The sequence below is a fragment of the Oncorhynchus gorbuscha genome, linkage group LG03 (assembly GCF_021184085.1).
Source record: "Oncorhynchus gorbuscha isolate QuinsamMale2020 ecotype Even-year linkage group LG03, OgorEven_v1.0, whole genome shotgun sequence".
Taxonomy (NCBI): Eukaryota; Metazoa; Chordata; class Actinopteri; order Salmoniformes; family Salmonidae; genus Oncorhynchus; species Oncorhynchus gorbuscha.
The window spans coordinates 81,526,836-81,547,796 of record NC_060175.1 but is presented as its reverse complement, the minus strand read 5'-3'; the positions used below and the strand labels follow the sequence as shown (position 1 = coordinate 81,547,796).

Below are 20,961 nucleotides of genomic sequence, written 5' to 3'. Positions count from 1 at the left end.
AGTCAAGTAATTATACTAGACTACTTTTAGTTTTTCCTGATGTAGTTGGTGGGCTATTCTTCAGTGGATCCTCTTCATTTTGCTGTTGGGGAGTTTTTGGCAACAGGTGTTGAAGACAAAAGCTACATGCACCACCGAGATCACCGCAGGAACAGCACAACTCCTACGTTTTTTTATGCACTGTAGAAAATCAGGGTGGACCAGATTGATGAGCTCGCCCTACAATTTCTTTCTGCAGTGAGGATACACCCTCTTAAGATAATTATTTTGTAACGTAACTGCAGAAACACAAGAAGAATGCAAACCAGTAGAATGAAAATATTTCACCGATGCGATACGGCTCTCCACTTTAACCAAAAAGATCAGTTCAAAAAGAGCCATTAGTTTGTGAACGACCCATCACTAGTGTAAGGTACGTTTTCTGTGGATCCCAGAACTCATGCTGGGGTAGGGGGAAATGAGGCAGTGGATAAGGTTGTGAAGAAAGCTCTGAAGAGGTAGGAGATATATGTGGGGTTCCCATTAAGGGGAATGTAGAAGCATCATAGCAGACTGGTTGACACAGGAGTGGGAACGTAAATGGGGGATTCTATCCAGAATTTTGTGAGAAAGGTCAGTAAGTATGTGTGGCGTGAAAGGAGGGATGAGGTTCTGTTGACAAGGCTGAGGTTGGGTCATTGTGGATTGGGAAGTGGGTTATTGTTAGTGGGGAAACACCCAGGTGAAAAGTGTAAGGCATATGAAGAGGTATTGACTGTGAAGCATGCCCTGTTATATTGATGAGTGGCGCAGCAGTCTAAGACATTGCATCTTAGTGTAAGAGGCGTCACTACAGTCCCTGTTTCGAATCCAGACAGAGTCACACCTGGCTATTATTTGGGGTTCCATAGGGCATTGCACAATTTCTCCAGTGTCGTCTGAGTTTGGATGGTGTAGGCCGTCATTGTAAATAAGAATTTGTTCTTAACTGACTTGCCTAGTTAAATCAAAAATATTGCTGAGGACACTTTTCTGCGAGTTGGGTGTAACTGAATTTTTGCTTGTAACAATCTTGGGCTCAAATGACAGGCAGAGACAAAATAGAAAGGAAACTGTTGTCGGTCTTTATTGCACCAGCCTGCACCTACAGTTGATAGGCTATTAGATATTTAAATGTGTAATTCTCCCTCCGATCTGAGACCGGCAGCAATACAGCGTCTAGTCTGCCGGAAACGCACAAGAAGAAGAAAGAGGTAAGGGAAATCTTTCGAATTACATGTTATCATCATCAATAGGGTATCAATTGAAATGATACCAACGCTGTTCATGAAGGTGTTTTAGCTATAGGTTTGTCATTCATCGTTAGTAACAAATCAAATGAATATGAAATTGAGAATGAGATCTGCGAACACCAACCCAGATAGCTAGCAAACATTAGCGACGTCAGTTTAAATTAGTTAGAGAAAAGTATCAATTGTAGCTAGTTATCTTTTGTCATGGATTTCTATTGAGTCTAGTTGGTTGTTGCTACAACTTCTTCATTTAGACCTGGCTTGCTAGCCACGTAGGAAACAAGTTTCAGACGTTAGCTAGCTAACGTTCGTAGCATACAACCAGCTACTACTGGATACGTCTTCCCTGCCACTCGTCTTAAGTCTTGTAGCTAACTTATGCGGAAGTTTTTTCTTTGTCTTTTCTCTTTCAGACATACAGTAAACAGAACACAAATATGCAGACGATTAAATGTGTTGTGGTTGGAGATGGAGCGGTGGGAAAAACCTGCCTTTTGATTTCATACACAACCAACAAATTCCCCTCTGAATATGTACCAACAGTATGTGTATCTTCTATACATTGGGTTTATCTCAGTCACAGTGATTATTGATCACCAGAGTTAGGTGTCTCATTCTCGTGTTTCGCACGCTTTAAAGAGGCGTAGCTTGTTCTTCTCAATAACTACCATTCAGAATAATCATGGAACAGGACATCTCATTCTTTTCATTTTCTCATCACAGGTGTTTGATAACTATGCAGTAACTGTCATGATTGGAGGTGAACCTTACACCCTAGGATTATTTGATACTGCGGGTAAGAGTGGATCCTTTTCAAGGACATGTTCACAATTTGAATAGATCATATTTTTCGTTGAATGCTATTCATTTAATCAACACGTTATCTGTTTCTTAGGTCAGGAGGATTATGACAGGTTACGACCTTTGAGCTATCCCCAGACTGATGTTTTCCTAGTTTGTTTCTCTAGTGTTTCACCCTCTTCATTTGAGAATGTTAAAGAAAAGGTGAGTACAACGCCAAGCCCTTGAAGCATACAATGCACACATTTTAATAAAGCAATATTGACTAAATTATACATTATTTCTAGTAGGTTAAATAGAATGTTAAATTGGTAACATGTGAAGTGATGGGGAAGATGCTAGTTATGACACATTCTGATGGATTAACTTTTCTGATTGTTTGAAAATAATGTTTCCTCTCTCTTGCAGTGGGTACCTGAAATCACTCACCACTGTCCGAAGACACCATTCCTGCTGGTTGGAACTCAGATTGACCTGAGAGATGACCCTTCCACAGTAGAGAAGCTGGCCAAGAACAAACAGAAGCCCATCAGCCCTGAGACAGCTGAGAAGCTCGCCCGTGACCTGAAAGCAGTCAAATACGTTGAGTGCTCTGCCCTAACACAGGTGAGACTTCTATCTAAAACATATAAAATAGGGAATAGAGTTATGACTTGCATAATAGCAACTTATGTTAATGTGCATATAGTCTGTGTTGTCTTTGTGCTAAGCTTGTCTTGCCTTCATTCTTTCTGTGTTAGTGGTGGCCTAGTATTGGAAACCCATCCGAAATCACTTTACTCTTGTATGTCTGCTAACTAACCTCTATCTAACACTGGTCATATTCCCCTCTTTCTCCTCCCTCTCTATAGCGAGGTCTGAAGAATGTATTTGATGAAGCTATCCTAGCAGCTCTAGAACCCCCTGAAACCCAGAGAAAGTGCTGTCTGTTTTGACGGCGGTCTTTTAAAATATTTGCTTTGCCTCTGATCGTCTGCTGCGTCTTTTAATGTAAAGGAATGTCTATTTGTCAAGTAAATAACCAAGATGCTCTTTTTAAATGAGTGCCCATTAACTTCTTTCATTTCATAGTCAATTTTGTTTACGCCTAGCCTAGTCATAATAACCCATACTACCTTGGCCTTCACGGCAAGGATGCTAACCTGTATTTTCTATGGGAGAGAACATGTCCAGTTTGGCACTTAAGTGGCAAGTTTACGTAAGAGAGCAGCTGAGTTTGTTTTCCTTTTAAAAGATGGTATTACCAGTTGTGGTTACACACTGCAAGGTAAAAAATGTATTTGGTACATTCATGTTTTGTGTTTGCAGAAAGGACTAAAGAATGTGTTTGATGAGGCAATACTGGCTGCCCTGGAGCCTCCGGAACCCAAGAAGAGGCGCAAATGTGTGCTGCTCTGAGCATTTCCTCTCTTCTATTGGTTAGAGCATTTCATCAACACTACTCGGAGAAAAGCAAACCATTATTGCACAACGTTACTTCACTCCTATTGGTAACTGACACAAATATTTTTACAATGTTTGCAAAGTAGTGTGTGAACTGAACTAGATTGCTCTCTACTAGAACCTTTGCAATATAACCCTCTTATGTAGTAGTACACATCATTCCTAGAGCCATCTCAGTATTTTTCAGTTAAACAGATTGGTGGCTGCATAGTCTTATCAGATGTGTGGAAGGGTCACAGACACACACAGCTGATGATTGGGACCAGTGACAACAAGACAACAATTTTACCTTCAATACTGTCGGCAATATTCCACAAGTTTTTTTATTTTTATGATTCCCTTTTTTCAGGTGTATATAATGTTTTCATGAACACCTGAGGTGAACATAAATCCCCTTTCAATTGGGAAAGTGATAATAGATTCTGTAACAGTCGGTAGTAACAATATGTTGGTGCCAACCCAGTTACAACATATGCTATGTTTGTCAGGGCAATATAGTCTTTTTTTTTTGTCTTTTAAAGCAAATGCCTTGTCTGATGTCACATACTCTATTGCATTCTAGGCACTTAAGTCTTTACTGCTCTGAATGAAACGGCTCATTGTTGCAGTGTAAAACCACCATGAGACTTTGGCTTTAGAATTTCCCTCAGTTGACAAATTGTTCCTCCTTTGACAGGAACAGAATCTTACAGGATGTTTATTTGTTTTATACAAAAATGTACATCTCCCGTTGTCACAATTTGAGTATAAGTGAATTTCTTGAAATGTATCAACCAAATAAAGTTTAGAATTCTCAAGTGTGCATTATTTTCTGATTCATTCTCAGAATAGGAGTGCTGATATGCCCCTGATTTTAAGTATGGGCTCTCAGTATATTGTATTGTCAGTGTTCTGGCATAGAGGATGACACTCAATCACACTAGTTGAAGAAACAAGGACAGTACACTTTTATTTAATATTGTAAAGGCATAAGAAGCAATCTCGACAGGATTGCAGTACAACCAAATTAGGCTACATTATATTATTGAATTGAAAAGTATTAGTTTTACAAACAGTTATACCAACACTTGAAATAATGATCTTCATACATATAGTAAGGTAGTGCACCATGTTCTGTGTATCCTCAATATATACTGTACATGTTAACAAATAAAATGTTTACAAAAGTGTTAACTATGTTTCTTAAGGTGTCCTTTGTCAGATGGTTATGTACATACAAATTTACATTCAAGTTCACTTTGCTTTCTTTCCTTTGGTCGGCCTGCCTTGTTTAAAGCCTCCATGCAGTCTTTTTAATAAAAATGAAATCCTTGTCTAATTCACCTACAGTTGAAGTCGGGAGTTTACATAGTTAAATATATTTGGCTAAGTTTCACATTTCCTGACATTTAATCAGAGTATAAATACCCTGTCTTAAGTCAATTAGGATCACCACTTTATTTTAAGAATTTGAAATGTCAGAATAGAGAGATTTATTTCACTTTCTTTTATCACGTTCCCAGTGGGTCAGAAGTTTACATACTCAGTATTTGGTAGCATTGCCTTAATTGTTTAACTTGGGTCAAATGTTCCAGGTGGCCTTCCACAACCTTCCCATAATAAGCTCCTGACAGAGCTGGTGTAACCGAGTCAGGTTTGTAGGCCTCCTAGAGCGCACATGCTTTTTCAGTTCTGCCCACAAATTTTCTATAGGATTGAGGTCAGGGCTTTGTGAAGGCCAAACCAATACCTTGACTTTGTTGTCCTTAAGCCATTTTGCCACAACTTTGGAAGTATGCTTGGGGTCATTGTCCATTTGGTAGACCCATTTGCGACCAAGCTTGAACTTCCTGACTGATGTCTTGAGATGTTGCTTCAATATATCCACATCATTTTCCTTCCTCATGGTGCCATCTATATTGTGAAGTGCACCACTCACTCCTGCAGCAAAGCACCCCCACAACATGATGCTGCCACCCCTGTGCTTCACGGTTGGGATGGTGTTGGGATGACATTTTCTGGAATTTTCCAAGCTGTTTGAAGGCACAGTCAACTTAGTGTATGTAAACATCTGACCCACTGGAATTGTGATACAGTGAATTATAAGTGAAAAAATCTTTCTGTAAACAATTGTTGGAAGAATGATCTGGGTCATGCACAAAGTAGATGTCCTATCCGACTTGCCAAAACTATAGTTTGTTATCAAGAAATTTGTGGGGTTGTTTAAAAACGAGATTTAAGGCCTCCCGGGTGGCGCTGTGTTCTAAAGGCACTGTATCGCAGTGCTAGCTGTGTCACCAGAGATTCTGAGTTCGAGTCCAGTTTCTGTCGCAGCCGTCCAGGTTAGGGAGGGTTTGGCCGGCAGGGATATCCTCCTCTCATCTAGTACCAGCGACTCCTGTGACGGGCCGGGAGCAGTGCACGCTGACCAGGTTGCTTGGTGTACGGTTTTTCCTCCGACACATTGGTGCGCGCTGTGTTAAGAAGCAGTGCGGCTTGGTTGGGTTGTGTATCGGAGGACGCATGACTTTCAACCTTCATCTCTCCCGAGCCCGTACGAGAGTTGTAGCAATGAGACAAGATAGTAGCTACGAAAAACTATTGGATGCCACGAAATTGGGGAGAAAAAGGGCAAATTATATATATTTTTAGACACAAAAAAAGAAGCAGTGCGGCTTGGTTGGGTTGTGTTTTGGAGGAAGCATGGCTCTCGACCTTCGCCTCTCCTGAGGCGTACGGGAGTTGCAGCGATAGGACAGCAACTACTACCAATTGGACACCAAGAAATTGGGGAGAAAAAGGGGGGTAAAATAAAATAAAACAATAACGAGTTTTAATGACTCCAACATAAGTGTATGTAAACTTCAGACTTCAACTGTACATTACCAGTCAAAAGGTGACACCCCTTTCCAGGTTTCTTTATTTTGTGCATTGTAGAATAATAGTAAAGACATCAAAACTATGAAATAACATATGTAATCATGTAATTACTGAAAAAAGTATTAAATCAAAATATATGTTGAGATTCTTCAAAGTAGCCACCCTTTCCCTTGACGACAGCAGCTAGATGTGGTTGTAATAAACAGTGGTTTCTGTTTTCTTACTACAAATGTGGCTATATCCTTCTTACGGTTTAAAATACAAAATACTCTAACCCCATCACTGAAAGACAAGACTGAGGAACACGTTCTTGTCTTCCGTTTCTCTCTACAGTGTCCACAAGGACAGAGTGGACAAAAACAGGCACTAAATCAGACTAGGGGAAAATTAATATTAATATATAAAAAAGTATATATTCTACAGCTAGAATCGTCTATATCCACATGGAAACAGGGTGCCAAAGGCAGAAAAGACAGAACACGGTGTACACTATGCTAAGGTACAGATGCTAAAGTAAAGCTTGCAGGTAGGCACAATGTTCACATGTAACCTCTTGGGAGAGTAAATGGGAACACCGAAAGCTATCTGTCCACCGATGGGCAGATCTCAATGCTACTGTTGGTGACCCGAATTCCATACCAGCCAGCCCAGTACAGAGTATCCTTTCCTCCATGAATGAATCGGATGTACCGCACACCTGGTCCATAATTCTTGAACACATGAGTCATCTGAAACATGGAAGAGGATCATTGAAGAGACCATATTTTAATGTTCAATTGTAATTAGTATGCTTTGTTTAATTGGGAACAATCTGTTTTGTATATACAGTTGAAGTCAGAAGTTTACATAAACCTTAGCAAAATACATTTAAACTAAGTTTTTCACAATTCACAAACATGTAATCCTAGTAAAAATGCCCTGTTTTAGGCCAGTTAGGATCACCACTTTATTTTAAGAATGTGAAATGTCAGAATAACAGTAGAGAGAATTATTTATTTCAGCTTTTATTTATTTCATCACATTCCCAGTCGGCCAGAAGTTTACATACACTCAAATTAGTATTTGGTAGCATTGCCTTTAAATTGTCTAATTTGGGCCAAACGTTTTGGGTAGCATTCCACAAGCTTCCCACAATAAATTGGATGAATTTTGTCCCATTCCTCCTGACAGAGCTGGTGTGTACAGTCAGGTTTGAAATAATAGGTGTGAAATAATCTGTCTGTAAATAAATGTTGGAAAATGACTTGTGTTATGCACAAAATAGATGTCCTAACCGACTTGCCCAAACTATAGTTTGTTAACAAGACATTTGTGGAGTGGTTGAAAAACAAGTTTTAATGACTCCAACCTAAGTGTACGTAAACTTCCGACTTCAACTGTACATTACCAGTCAGTGTACTGTGTTTTCTGGAAAGTATTCAGACCCCTTGACTTTTTCCACATTTTGTTATGTTACAGCCTTATTCTAAAACGGATTAAATAGTATTTTCCCCTCATCAATCTACACACAATACCAAAAAATCTAAGCAATGAAATGTTTGCAAATGTATTTAAAAAAATACAAAAACTGAAATATTACATAAGTATTCTGACTCTTTACTCAGTACTTTGTTGAAACACCTTTGGCAGCAATTACAGCCTTGAGTCTTCTTGGGTATGACTCTAGAAGCTTGACACACCTGTATTTGGGGAGTTTCTCCCATTCTTCTCTGCAGATCCTCTCAAGCTCTGTCAGGTTGGATGGGGAGAGTCGCAGCACAGCTATTTTCAAGTCTCTCCAGAGATGTTAGATCGGGTTAAGTCCGAGCTCTGGCTGGGCCACTCAAGGACATTCAGACTTGTCCTGAAACCACTCCTGCATTGTCTTGGCTGTGTTCTTCGTTGTCCCGTTGGAAGGTAAACCTTCGCCCCAGTCTGAGGTCCTGAGCAGCTTTTCATCAAGGAGCTCTCTGTACTTTGCTTCGTTCATCTTTCCCCTCGATCCTGACTAGTCTCCCAGTCCCTGCCGCTGAAAAATATCCCCATAGCATGATGCTGCCACCACCTTGCTTGACCGTAGGGATGGTGCCAGGTCTCCTCTTGGTATTCAGGCCAATTCTTGATTACATCGGACAGGTGCCTTTTGCAAACTCCAAGCAGGCTGTCATGTGCCTTTCACTGAGGACTCGCTTCCGTCTGGCCACTCTACTATAAAGGACTTATTGGTGGAGTGCTGCGGAGATGGGAGAACCTTCCAGAAGGACAACCATCTCCACAGAGGATCTCTGGAGCTCTGTTAGAGTGACCATTGGGTTCTTGGTCTCCTCCCTGACCAAGGCCCTTCTCCCCCGATTGCGCAGTTTGGCCGGGCGGCCAGCTCTAGGAAAAGTCTTGGTGGTTCCAAACTTCTTCCATTTAAGTATGATTGAGGGAACTGTGTCGTCTCGGAGCTCTACGGACAATTCCTTCAACCTCATGGCTTGGTTTTTGTTCTGACATGCACAGTCAACTGTGGGACCTTATATAGACAGGTGCTTGAATATTCAAATCATGTCCAATCAATTGAATTTACCACAGGTGGACTCCAATCAAGTTGAAGAATCATTAAGGATGATCAATGGAATGGAAACATGATGCATCCGAGCTCAATTTCAAATCTTATAGCAAAGAGTCAGAATACTTATGTAAACAAGGTATTTCTTTATTTGTTATCAAGTGTGCCAAAATATTAAAATAAAACCTGTTTTCGCTGTTTGTAGATTGCTAAGGAAAATGTTTTGTTTAATCCATTTTATATCAAGGCTGTAACGTAACAGGAAGTACCTGTCCTAATGACTATTCAAGACTGGTCTGACCAATTGGAATCCACGCTTCAAGATTGTTTTGATCACACGGACTGGGATATGTTCCGGGCAGCCTCCGAGAATAATATTGATGAATACACAGACGGTGACTGAGTTTATCAGGAAGTGTATAGGAGATGTTGTACCAAAAGACTTAAAACCTACCCTAACCAGAAACCGTGGATAGATGGCAGCATTTTCGCAAAACTGAAAGAGCGAACCACCGCATTTAACCACGACAAGGTGACTGTGAATATGGCAGAATACAAACAGAGTAGTCATTCTCTCCGCAAGGCGATCAAACAGGCAAAACGTCTGTCTCTATACATAGTGGAATCGCTCAGACAAGAGACGTATGTGGCAGGGTCTGCAAATTATCATCCGACTAAAAAAGGAAAGCCAAATCATGTTGCGGACACCAAGGTCTTGCTTCCTGATAAGCTAAACCTGTTCCTTGCCCGCTTTGAGGATAACGCAGTGCCACTGACCCAGTCCGGTACCAAGGACTGTGGGCTATCCTTCTCCAAGGCAGACGTGAGTAAGACATTTGAACGTCTTAACCCTCACAAGGCTGACGGCTCAGAAGGCATCCTTAGCCACATCCTCAGAGCATGCGCAGACCAGCTGGCTGGTGTGTTTACGGACATATTCAATCTCTCCGTATCCCAGTCTGCTGTCCCCATATGCTTCAAGATGGCCACCATTGTTCCTGTACTCAAGAATGCAAAGGTTACTAAACTAAATAAATTTAGCCCCATAGCACTCACTTCTGTCATCATGAAATGCTTTGAGAGACTAGTCAAGGACCATATCACCTCCACCTTACCAGTCACCCTAGACCCACTTCAATTTGCTTACCGCCCTAATAGGTCTACAGACGATGCAATCGCCATCACACTGCACAATCCCATCTGGACAAGAGGAATACCTATGTTAGAATGCTGTTCATTGACTAAAGCTCTGCATTTAACACCATAGTACCCTCCACGCTCATCATTAAGCTCGAGGCACTGGGTGTGAACCCCGCCCTGTGCAATTGGGTCCTGGAAATCCTGACGGGCCGCCCCCAGGCGGTGAAGGTAGGAAACAACACCTCCACTTCGCTGATCCTCAACAGTGGGGCCCCACAAGGGTGTGTGCTCTGCCCCCTTCTGTACTCCGTTCACCCATGACTGCGTAGCCAAGCATGCCTCCAACAAATTTGCAGACAACAGTAATAGGCTTGATTACCAACAACGACGAGACAGCCTACAAGGAGGAGGTGAGGGCTTTGGGAGTGTGGAGCCAGGAAAATAACCTCTCAGTCAACGTCAACAAAACAAAAGGAGATGATCGTGGACTTCAGGAAACAGCAGAGGGAGCACCCCCCTATCCACAGATGGGACAACAGTGGAGAAGATGGAAAGCTTCAAGTTCCTCAGCGCACACATCACTGACAAACTGAAATGGTCCACCCATACAGACAGTGTGGTGAAGGCGCAACAGCACCTCTTCAACTTCAGGAGGCTAAAGAAATTTGACTTGTCACCTAAAACCCTCACAAACTTTTACAGATGCACAATTGAGAGCATCCTGTTGGGCTGTATCACCGCCTGGTATGGCTCAATGTATCACTGGGGGCAAACTACCTGCCCTCCAAGACACATACAGCACCCGATGTCACAGGAAGGCCATAAAGATCATCAAGGACAACAACCACCTGAGCCACTGCCTGTTCACTCCGCTATCATCCAGAAGGCGAGGTCAATACAGGTGCATCAAAGCTGGGGCCGAGAAACAGCTTCTATCTCAAGGCCATTAGACTGTTAATTAAATATCCATCACAAGCACAGAGAGGCTGCTGCCTATATACACAGACTTGAAATCATTGGCCACTTTAATAAATGGAATACTCGTCACTTTAGTAATGTTTACATATCTTGCACTCATCTCATATACTGTATTCTATACTATTCTACTGTATCTTATTCTATGCGCCTCTGACATTGCTCGTCCATATATTTATATATTCTTAATTCCCTTCCTTAGATTTGTGTGTGGTATATGTTGTGAAATTGTTAGATATTACTGCACTGTCGGAACTTGAAGCACAAGATTTCGCTACACCCGCAATAACATCTGCTAAACACCTGTATGTGACCAATACAATTTAGTTTAATAACAAAATGTGGAAAAAGTCAAGGTCTGAATACTTTCCGAAGGCACTGTATATACAGTACCAGTCAAAAGTTGGGACACACCTACTCATTCAAGGGTTTTCTTAATTTATTACTATTTTCTACATCGTATACTAATAGTAAAGACATCAAAACTATGAAATAACACATGAAATCATGTAGTAACCCCCAAACATCTATATTTTATATTTGAGATTCTTCAAAGTAGCCACCCTTTGCCTTGATGATGGTTTTGCAGACTCTTGGCATTCTCTCAACCAGCATCACCTGGAATGTTTTTCCAACAGTCTTGAAGGAGTTCCCACAAATGCTGAGTACTTGTTGGCTGCTTTTTCTTCACTCTGCAGTCCAACTCATCACAAACCATCTCAATGGGTTGAGGTCGGGTTATTGTGGAGGCCAGGTCATCTGATGCGGCACTCCATCACTCTCTCTCTTGGTCAAATAGCCATTACACAGCTTGAAGGTGTGTTGAGTCAGTGTCCTGTTGAAAAACAAATGATAGCCCCACTGAGTGCAAACCAGATTATATGGCAAAACACTGCATACTGCTGTGGTAGCCATGCTGGTGAAGTGTGCCTTGAATTCTAAATAAATCGTGATCTCGGCATGTGTAGTTCCCACCGTGTCACCAGCAAACGCACCTCCTCCTCCTCCATGCTTCACGGTGGGAACTACACACTCAGAGATCATCCGTTCAACTACTCTGAATCTCACAAAGACAAGGCGGTTGGAACCAAAAATCTCAAATTTAGACTCATCAGACTAAAGGACAGATTTCCACCGGTCTAATGTCCATTGATCGTGTTTCCTGGCCCACGCAAGTCTCTTCTTCTTATTGGTGTCCTTTAGTAGTGGTTTCTTTGCAGCAACTTGACCATGAAGGACTGATGCATGCAGTCTCCTCTGAACAGTTAATTCAGATATGTGTCTGTTACTTGAACTCTGTAAAGCATTTATTTGGGCTGCAATCTGAGGTGCATCTACCTCTACCGAACTTATCTTCTGCAGCAGAGGTAACTCTGGGTCTTCCCTTCCTGTCCGGGTCCCCATGACAGCCAGTTTCATCATAGCGCTTGATGGTTTTTGCGACTGCAAATGAAGAAACTTTCAAAGTTCTTGAAATGTTCCCCATGTCTTAAAGTAATGACGGACTGTCGTTTTGCTTTGCTTATTTGAGCTGTTCTTGCCATAATATGGACTTGGTCTTTTAACAAATAAGGCTTTCATCTGTATACCACCCCCACCTTGTCACAACACAACTGATTGGCTCAAACGCATTAAGGAAAGAAATTCCACAAATTAACTTTTTACAAAGCACACCTGTTAATTGAAACACATTCCAGGTGACTACCTCATGAAGCTGGTTGAGAGAATGCCAAGAGCAAAGCTGTCATCAAGGCAAAGGGTCGCTACTGTGAAGAATCTCAAATATAAAAAGTAAAAAATAAAATAAATTGGTTACTACATGATTCCATATGTGTTATTTCAGAGTTTTGATGTCTTGAATGTAGAAAATAGTAAAAATAAAGAAAAACCCTGGAATGGGTAAGTGTCCAAACTTTGACTGACTCTAATATATAGTTCTTTCGTAGGTTTACAACCTCACATGCACACCTTTTTACCTTGTTTTTATCTGCACTGTTAGTCTTTTAATAGTATTTTTTGGTGCAAATTAATAAAACAAACATCTTACAATGCAATCACTGAAAATGTCTAATGCACACAATCTTAGTAAAACATAAGACAAGGAGAAACCACATTGTTGATTGTGTAGTCAGCTATTTACAGACCCATGTATATGGAGAATTATCTTAAAGTCTGAAGGTTTTACCTGATTCCATTTATGATCATCCCAGTTTTGAAAGATGACAGTTCCTGGACTAAACTTCTTAATTGGCTGCTTCTTATGATTTAGCAACTCAACACAGATCTCATATTTAGCGCCACATTCCCTCCGTGGAGCATACCTGATATGGACACACAAACATACAAGTTGTACAGAACTATTCCTCTGACAAGTATAGAGTAGCAGACACTGAATGACAAAATTCTAATATTCCTCTCACCAGTCAGATATAATGATGTCGGGTTGAAAGTCATCCATGAAAGAAGGCCTGTAACCCTCTTTCTCCAAGTCAATCAGCTGAGACTTCCTGCAGGTCCTGAGATGAACCAAAGACAAGACGACACACACAGACAACACATTTACCAAGGTTGATAGTAAGCAGCCATCTAAGTGTCCATATAGGCTAGACCAGGGATGGGCAACTCATTGTAAATAAGAATTTGTTCTTAACCGACTTGCCTAGTTAAATAAAGGTTCAGTGAAATGTAAATAGTAGAATACACAAGGTGCAATCTCAAAATTAGGTTGTGCACCAGCAGTTTCTCTCTTATGTTAGTCACTGATAGTCACTCAATTAGCTTACGTCAGCAAAAACCTTTAAGGTTGGTAAGTTAGTCCAGCGGCGAGCTATCTAAACTTGTCTTAATCATGGTCGTATTACCTACAATTTTTCTATACCCCAAGGCAAAATGTGTCGAATTGCAGGAAATTAAATCTAAAACTTTTTCTCTCCACTGTCAAGAGGGCCGCTAATATGTTTTGCTCGCACGCTGGGGGTATGGATGTGGGTATGCAGGCCCGCGAGCCACTGAGGACTCCCATGATGAGTTCAGATTTTTTTGTGGCTCCCAACCCTGGGCTAGACAGCAAGGTCATTGTCAATTGCACTGTATCCATCTTGCATCATAGGAATTATTACCATTCAAATGTATTAGAAGAGCTGGAAAAGAAATACAACACCAATGTGGATGTGAAACAAGGTGGGACAGGGTGATATTCTCTCACTGAAAATAGTATAGTAGTATACTCACGAGTAAGAAGTCGCAAAGTACTTTTGGACAGTGTTGTCAGGAAGCGGCACTTCTTGCACTGACTCTATTTTCCATTTATCCCCTCCATTCTCCATAATTTGCCAGCCCTTGAATTTATCTGGAGAAAAATAGGAAGGGAGGGATTTGAAATGTGGGTTCTGGGGTTAATAACAGGACCCCCATACACCAACAGAGAATTTAAACATTGTTGTTTTTGACTCCTACCATCTGCTCTGGGGTTCTTGAGAAGATTACGCCTCTTCTTACACAAGAAGTAAAACAAACGCCAGTCTTTAGGTAGTTTAGTCACATATGTCTGGTATCCTTCTCTTCGGCACCTCTCTCTCCAAAGAGAATCACTGTCCACCACTTCTTTCCACTCACGACACACAAGTCGACAGACACACACCACCTGCTGTGGAGGGACATTTAGGAGCATCTCCTCCAGGACTTCTAGAGGGAGCACAGGTAGCATGCCTGTGAACTGAACAAGAGAATGGATGTTTTCGTTGACATGGGAGACAAATTATGTACTATGGACTAATAAAACAAAATTATAGCTATTTGGCAATACAGATGAGTGTTGTGTTTACTTACAACCAAATTAAGTGAAAATAAAATAACTCCCTAGAATAAGAATAAAAGATGGGGGAGGTTTGATAATGCTGTGAGGTTGCTTTGCTGCCTCTGGTACTGGATGTCTTGAATGTGCACAAGACATCATGAAATCAGAAGATTACCAGCTGTTTGAGTCCAATGTTCAGCACAGTGTCCAAAACTGGGTCTTCATTAAAGGTTGTAGATCTTCCAGCAGGAGAACGACCCCAAACACACATCAAAAAGCAACCAGGAATGGTTAACAAGAGATGCTGACTGTTGTGGGGTCCAGATCTGAATCAGCAACGAGTCCAGATCTGAATCACATCCAAAACCAAAAGATGAAAAAAGCAGTTGGTGGAGAGCACCCCTCAAACATTGAAGAGTTAGAGCAGTTTGCTGCTGAAAAATTGTCAAAATTCTCAGTAGCGGGTGCAGCAAGCTCATTGACAGCTACAACAAACGTTTATTTTACTCTTTCAATGAGCTTATAATATAAACTCCAAAGCGAAAGGTACTGTTCATTAATAATAAGAGAATCTCTTGTTCGTATCCTGATAAGAGCTTGGCAGCACTAAATTGTTATAGGTTAGGATGTCTCTGGGCCTCCTCTGCCAGGCTGAACCCCTGTCCTCTTCGTGAGTCTCCCTGAGGACAGGTTGGCACTCCTTCACAGTGAAGTTTCTATCAGTTTGATCCTGTTCCTCACTATTATCGGATACCAGCTGTGTGCTACTCTGTCTGCTTTCGTCATCCATAAGTGGCCTGTTGATGAATACTGGATAAGAATCCTCATCTGAGCTCTGACTCAGTGCTCTCAGTATTTCCCTTCTCCACAGACCTCTACGCTGGGGCGGTTCCCTTCTCCACAGACCTCTACACTGGGGCGGTTCCCTTCTCCACAGACTATGCGGTGCTTGAAATGGTTCCTCAAATGGTAGAGAATTACCTGACAAGAGCATATTGCAACGCAAAACCCAGGCCCTGTCTGTACCCCTCTTGGGTTTGACCTCCTAGACAGGGCAGTCACCTTTCCTTGTTACTACCATGTGTATTTGGTCCTCCCAGTGTGATCTTAGCTTTCCCGGTGCCCCACGTTCTGACATGATCCCCTGAGAACAGAACCAAACTCATTTTATTCCGATCGTAGTAGGCTTTTAACTTTGCTGTTGATTTCTCCATGTTTCTTATGGCGATATCATAGTATTCCGCCATCTGTTGCTGCAACTTCTTAGCATGATTTCTCCTGTTCCTTTATCTGTAACCCAAAAAAAAGGTCAATAGGTAGCAGTGGAGCCCTTCCAAATAGCAGGAAATGTGGTGCGAATCCAGTAGCTTCACTTGTGGTACAATATATGCATGAATGACCTTAGTGTACGGTTAAATCTCTCCACCGGATTCCCCTGTGGATAATATGGAGAGGTTCTGGAAGGCTCTGAAGAACTGATTTTCAAACTCTCTTCCCTGATCATGATGGTTTATGACAAAGCCAAAAACTTCAGGAAAAAGTCCTCGAAAAGCTTTTTTGCTGCAGTTTTCCCTGACTTATTTCTGTTGGGGTTGGCATGTACATATTTTGTAAAGTTATCTAAAATAACTCAAATGTACTCATAGCACCCTCTGCTCTTCTCCAAACGCAGTCAATTGAAATCTGGAAAGGACCTGTAGCCCGTACATGTTGCATTGGAGTCCTAGTTATTACACAGGGTCTATTTTGTTTGATACACACTTTAGTGATAAATTGTTCAATGCCATGTTGCATGCGTGGCCAATAAAAGTGTTTGTGTTAATAAGTTCAACACTCTTTCTGTTCCTAGATGGGCCATTTCGGTGCCTAAGTACTTGTCATTTAGTGTTCTGTACTGACTTGGTACCACAAATTGTGTCCTTTCTGCTGTTTCCCTTTGTAAGAATACCTCTGGTGAGACATAGAGCCTGTTACACTCTTGCAGTAACTGACTTAGCATGAATGTTGTTGACATTGTTGGTTTTGTCTTAGTCCTTTGCCTTTTCAGTTCCAAGATTCACCATACAGCTGCATTCTTTAACTGAGCCTGCATGAGATCGTGTGGAGACAGTCGGTCTGTAACTGTTCCCACCCACCTTAACAGCTCCTCTTGCGCCGATGGCCTTAGTGTGACTGTGGATATCCAAGTTACACAGTCATTCTGTTGTGTCTGAACATTATTGAGTGTTGCTTTTACCGTCTCAGGTGAGTGTTTCTCGGTGCATTCTTCCATTTAATGTTCAGCATGCAAAGAAGAACGTGACAAAGTCTGCGTCAGTGTTTACATTTTTAGGACGATACTTCAGTGTGGGATTAAAGTCCAAATGTGTATGTTTCTGTCTGCATATGATATGGTAAATATATCAAATGCAAAAAACATTACATTTAAATGGTATTAATATTAATGTGCATATATTTCCGTTAATTCCCATATATTCCCACTGAAAGTTTCCACCTCTGAATATTCCACAAAATGTGCAACCCTAGTATTGCTTATGATTTCTGCCAGAGGTCTATAATGTGTGTGTTGCAAATTCAATCTTCTCCATTCCTCACCTATGATGGATACCTGATTCCCTGTGTCCTATAGTGCTTGTCTTCTCCATTCCTCACCTATGATGGATACCCGATTCCTTGTGTCCTATAGTGCTGGTCTTCTCCATTCCTCACCTATGATGGATACCGATTCTGTGTCCTGTGTCCTATAGTGCTGATTCCCTGTGTCCTTCTCCATTCCTCACCTATGATGGGTACCTGATTCCCTGTGTCCTATAGTGCTGGTCTTCTCCATTCCTCACTTATGATGGGTACCTGATTCCCTGTGTCCTATAGTGCTGGTCTTCTCCATTCCTCACTTATGATGGGTACCTGATTCCCTGTGTCCTATAGTGCTGGTCTTCAGCTTTATGAACACATCTTAAACTCTGAGGTTCTCTCTCCCTTTACACTGCAGCAACACTGGATGGAACTAGACGTATCTAAGGTCACACACCGTTCCATGGTTGTGACCCTCAGGCGTTTCCTGATGGCTGTGCGTTGCCCCTGATCCTACTGCCCAATGGCTATCACTGCCACAATTGTAGTAATGCTGGCAAGTCTGATGACCAGTCTGTTGACCAGTCTCATAACAACTTCTGAATTTTCTTCTCTCCCTGTTGGTTGTACTTGATTTTCTGTTGGAGCGATTCCTAACTGTCACCCTGGCCTTGCACTGACTGTACTAATGATGCTACATGTCAGTTCTTTGATCGCGTGCATCAATTGTATTTATTTTGTTTTGGACTGTGGTCTGTGGGGGCTCTGCCTGTGCACATTCCTCTCCGTTATCCCCATTATCCTCACTCTGTAGTGCGTTCACTCATGTTGGTGTGAACTCACGTCAAATCCTGGCCTTTTGCATGTGTTCGCTTTCATTGCCCTGAGAAATTTTCATTTTCTCAAGCAACAGTTCATGACTGGTGTTAAAATTCTGGAGATGCACTCTCATCTCTGTCCTGACGTTATCGTTTGTTAATCCAGTAACGATGGCGTGCAGGCACTGGCTCTTGACTAACTCACCCATATTTCATTCCTGATTGGGCACGAGCTAAGGCTGATAACACGGTCTCAGGTCAAAGACTAGGAAGTTCAAGGCAGACTCTCTATGCTCTTTTTGTTGCCTTAGTGAACTTGTGATAGAATTCAGTGGTGTCCTTCTCTGCATAATGTGTCCTCAAGATTTGACTTAAGTGTGTAGAATGTCATGTCTGTTTTTCCCTCCATATAACACCTCATCTTAAAACCCTGGGCTCACAACTCTGATTACTGCTTCTATGATTTCTAATTCAGTGTATCCTTTTCTCAGTACATTTTCAATCTGATGTTCTAGGCTGCTGAAGCTGAGCTTCGCTTTCTGATTCTGATCTATCTGTCCGTGGATTTTTTTTAAGTCTTTATGACTGGGCATACTAACTCCACTCTCTCTGTGATGTATGCTTTTCAGTAGCTGGGCTCACCTTTCTGCTGGACTGAGGACACCCTACCTCCTCTTTCCGTCCTGCCGCAGCTCCTGTCTCTCCGCTGGGTTCACTGTCCAAGTGCGTCGTTGGCGCCGACTGGCTAGGACTTGTAGGCAGACGGTTCGCAGCATCCTCCGAGTCTGATATTACTTTTATTTCGTCTTTCAGTTGTAAAAGACAAAATATTCCCCCATCCTCTGATTCCATTAAATCCTCCTTCTCACAGTAATCTTGAATCAGTTTGCGCCGCAATGCGCGACGGCTCTTTCCTTTCACTTCAGAATCATCTACACCTCCTATTCCACAACGTACACACAGGTGCCGTAAATTGTCCTCAGTTAAAGTCCATAAACTCTGTTCGATTTCATCCAACAACGTTTCTCTTTCTAGATTCATATTTTCCTACTCACGTGGAAATAACGACAATGCAGGCAATGGCAAGATAGCTAGAAATCCGTTGTGTGGTTAGCCCGCTAACGTTAGCTAGCTAGTTACTCTCAAACGTCTCTCATTCGTTTTCCGTTCAATGAATATGGGCCTGTGCTCACATGTAAATAACTCCCAGCTGTGCCTCCAAATTTGTTACCCTTTCTATGAGCTTGTACTATAAACTCAAACGCGAAAGGTACTGTTTACTTGCATGTTAATCACGTCAGCACGACTTAACATAAGTTTACAGCATTTTTGTTAGTTTTCCTTCCTCGCCCCTGTCCTTCTTCGATGAGGTTTAACGGCGGTTGGCATCCAATAAATGTTGCATTACCGCCACCTACTAGACTGGGGTGTAACTCCCTTATACATTGATTCAATAAATAAAAATACCCTACCATTTACACTACACTCACAAAAAAAATACATCAAAACAAAACGCACAATACTACACTATTTAAATCTATTTAGTCATACTTCAGGCCAACAGCATGAAAGGATGGGACACCAGCCCTTAACACACCCTGTAAATCTTCTGATTTTCAACCCAGCTAGCACAGTGGATCTGGGCCAATTCCGAGAGTCAGACTCGGCCGACGCCATGTGACCCTGGGCCGCTTTAGGCAGTATTACTTATTTCTAGGATGTGGGGATTGAGCTTGGGCCGATTCTGGTGTGAGTTTTCTGGCCCAAATGTATTACTTGGGTCTCAGGCCGATTGGGGCTACTCTCTGGCAGATGATTACACGGGCTGCTTTATATAACATTTCATTATTTATTTATTGTTCCATATTTTCTCATTTCACTGTGATCAAAAAATACAATTAACATTTAAATTACATTCTTTCAGAGTCCAGATTAAGTAGTATTTTAGTACTTCATTTAACGCAATTTATAAGCATTCAAAACTTTGTGGATGGAGCCATGCTAGTTCGATACCCGTGCCGGCCGCGACCGGGAGAGACGCACAATTGGCCCAGCATCTTCTGAGTTAGGGGGAGGGTTTGGCCGGCCGGAATGTCCTTATCTCATCGCGCTGTAGCGACTCCAGTGGAGGGCCAGGCGCATGTACGCTGACAGGGTCCCCAGGTGTACGATCCAACATGTATTTTTAGGGGGTGGATGGGTATAATTTATATGCATAAAATGTATAATAGTAATATTTAAAATGACTAAATCAGGTAATTTTGTATACATTTATTTAAATTTGCATCGGGCCGCTTCTGGGGGGATTCTGGTAAGATGCCGGCAAAGTCAGCTGAATTCCGGTAGATGGAAACGGCCCGATATACTTGGGCCGATTCAGGGCAGTCATTCATTTTGATTCCAGGCCGAGTCCAACACTGGGCCAATTCAATCAGTTCCGGCCCCCCCGGAAGAGGGCCGGCTTCTGGGCAGATTCTTCATTGCTAGCTGGGAAGTCTCGCACACCCATGTGCACACCCACCCTCGCACACACATACCAATACTTTCCCCAATGCTACACATTTCTTTGCTTCATGCCCTTCTGCACACTTCTCACACATAGGAACCTCCCTCCTTCACACTTCTGCCACATTCCCATAAGCTTGACACCTGTAACAATGTAATGTATTCAGCACAAAAGCTCGTACAGGATACCTTATACAGTATATCCGAACATCTCTTTATCAGGTAAAGACACAACATCAGAACTCA

General features: G+C 41.9%; 2 protein-coding genes across 7 annotated transcripts; one reads left to right on the top strand and one right to left on the bottom strand.

The window, feature by feature from the left end:
• The first annotated feature begins 972 nt into the window (after nucleotides 1-972).
• On the top strand, nucleotides 973-4,317 carry LOC124032027 (cell division control protein 42 homolog). 3 transcript variants are annotated; one of them, XM_046343990.1, is made up of 6 exons: nucleotides 973-1,232; nucleotides 1,685-1,813; nucleotides 1,995-2,067; nucleotides 2,167-2,276; nucleotides 2,481-2,678; nucleotides 2,924-4,317. In XM_046343990.1, the coding sequence occupies exons 2-6, from the start codon at nucleotides 1,709-1,711 to the stop codon at nucleotides 3,005-3,007; spliced, it is 570 nt and encodes a 189-aa protein (XP_046199946.1). In that variant the 5' UTR covers nucleotides 973-1,232; nucleotides 1,685-1,708; the 3' UTR covers nucleotides 3,008-4,317. The 3 variants fall into 3 exon arrangements, with proteins under 3 accessions (XP_046199946.1, XP_046199943.1, XP_046199945.1); XM_046343987.1 differs by having other exon boundaries at nucleotides 1,091-1,232; nucleotides 3,381-4,317; XM_046343989.1 differs by having other exon boundaries at nucleotides 1,231-1,326; nucleotides 3,381-4,317.
• Nucleotides 4,318-6,267: 1,950 nt separating this feature from the next.
• On the bottom strand, nucleotides 6,268-19,575 carry LOC124032026 (F-box only protein 44-like). Of its 4 annotated transcripts, XM_046343986.1 has the most exons (7): nucleotides 18,853-18,867; nucleotides 14,994-15,167; nucleotides 14,479-14,737; nucleotides 14,254-14,371; nucleotides 13,443-13,538; nucleotides 13,208-13,343; nucleotides 6,268-7,102 (listed from the first exon to the last, which is right to left on the bottom strand). In XM_046343986.1, exons 2-7 carry the CDS (start codon nucleotides 15,087-15,089, stop codon nucleotides 6,956-6,958), a joined length of 852 nt encoding a protein of 283 aa, XP_046199942.1. In that variant the 5' UTR covers nucleotides 15,090-15,167; nucleotides 18,853-18,867; the 3' UTR covers nucleotides 6,268-6,955. The 4 variants fall into 4 exon arrangements, with proteins under 4 accessions (XP_046199942.1, XP_046199939.1, XP_046199940.1 ...); XM_046343983.1 differs by lacking the exon at nucleotides 14,994-15,167 and having other exon boundaries at nucleotides 18,853-19,575; XM_046343984.1 differs by lacking the exons at nucleotides 14,994-15,167; nucleotides 18,853-18,867 and adding an exon at nucleotides 18,880-19,575.
• Between the last annotated feature and the right edge of the window lie 1,386 nt (nucleotides 19,576-20,961).

Coding starts and splice junctions, on each gene's coding strand:
- LOC124032027 (XM_046343987.1), top strand. CDS start 1,709: ATGCAGACGATTAAATGTGTTGTGGTTGGAGATGGAGCGGTGGGAAAA. Junction 1,814..1,994: donor CCTCTGAATATGTACCAACA/GTATGTGTATCT, acceptor TTCTCATCACAG/GTGTTTGATAACTATGCAGT. Junction 2,068..2,166: donor AGGATTATTTGATACTGCGG/GTAAGAGTGGAT, acceptor TCTGTTTCTTAG/GTCAGGAGGATTATGACAGG.
- LOC124032026 (XM_046343983.1), bottom strand. CDS start 19,251: ATGAATCTAGAAAGAGAAACGTTGTTGGATGAAATCGAACAGAGTTTA. Junction 14,738..18,852: donor GTCCTCAGTCCAGCAGAAAG/GTGAGCCCAGCT, acceptor TCTCTTGTTCAG/TTCACAGGCATGCTACCTGT. Junction 13,344..13,442: donor GACATCATTATATCTGACTG/GTGAGAGGAATA, acceptor TGTCCATATCAG/GTATGCTCCACGGAGGGAAT.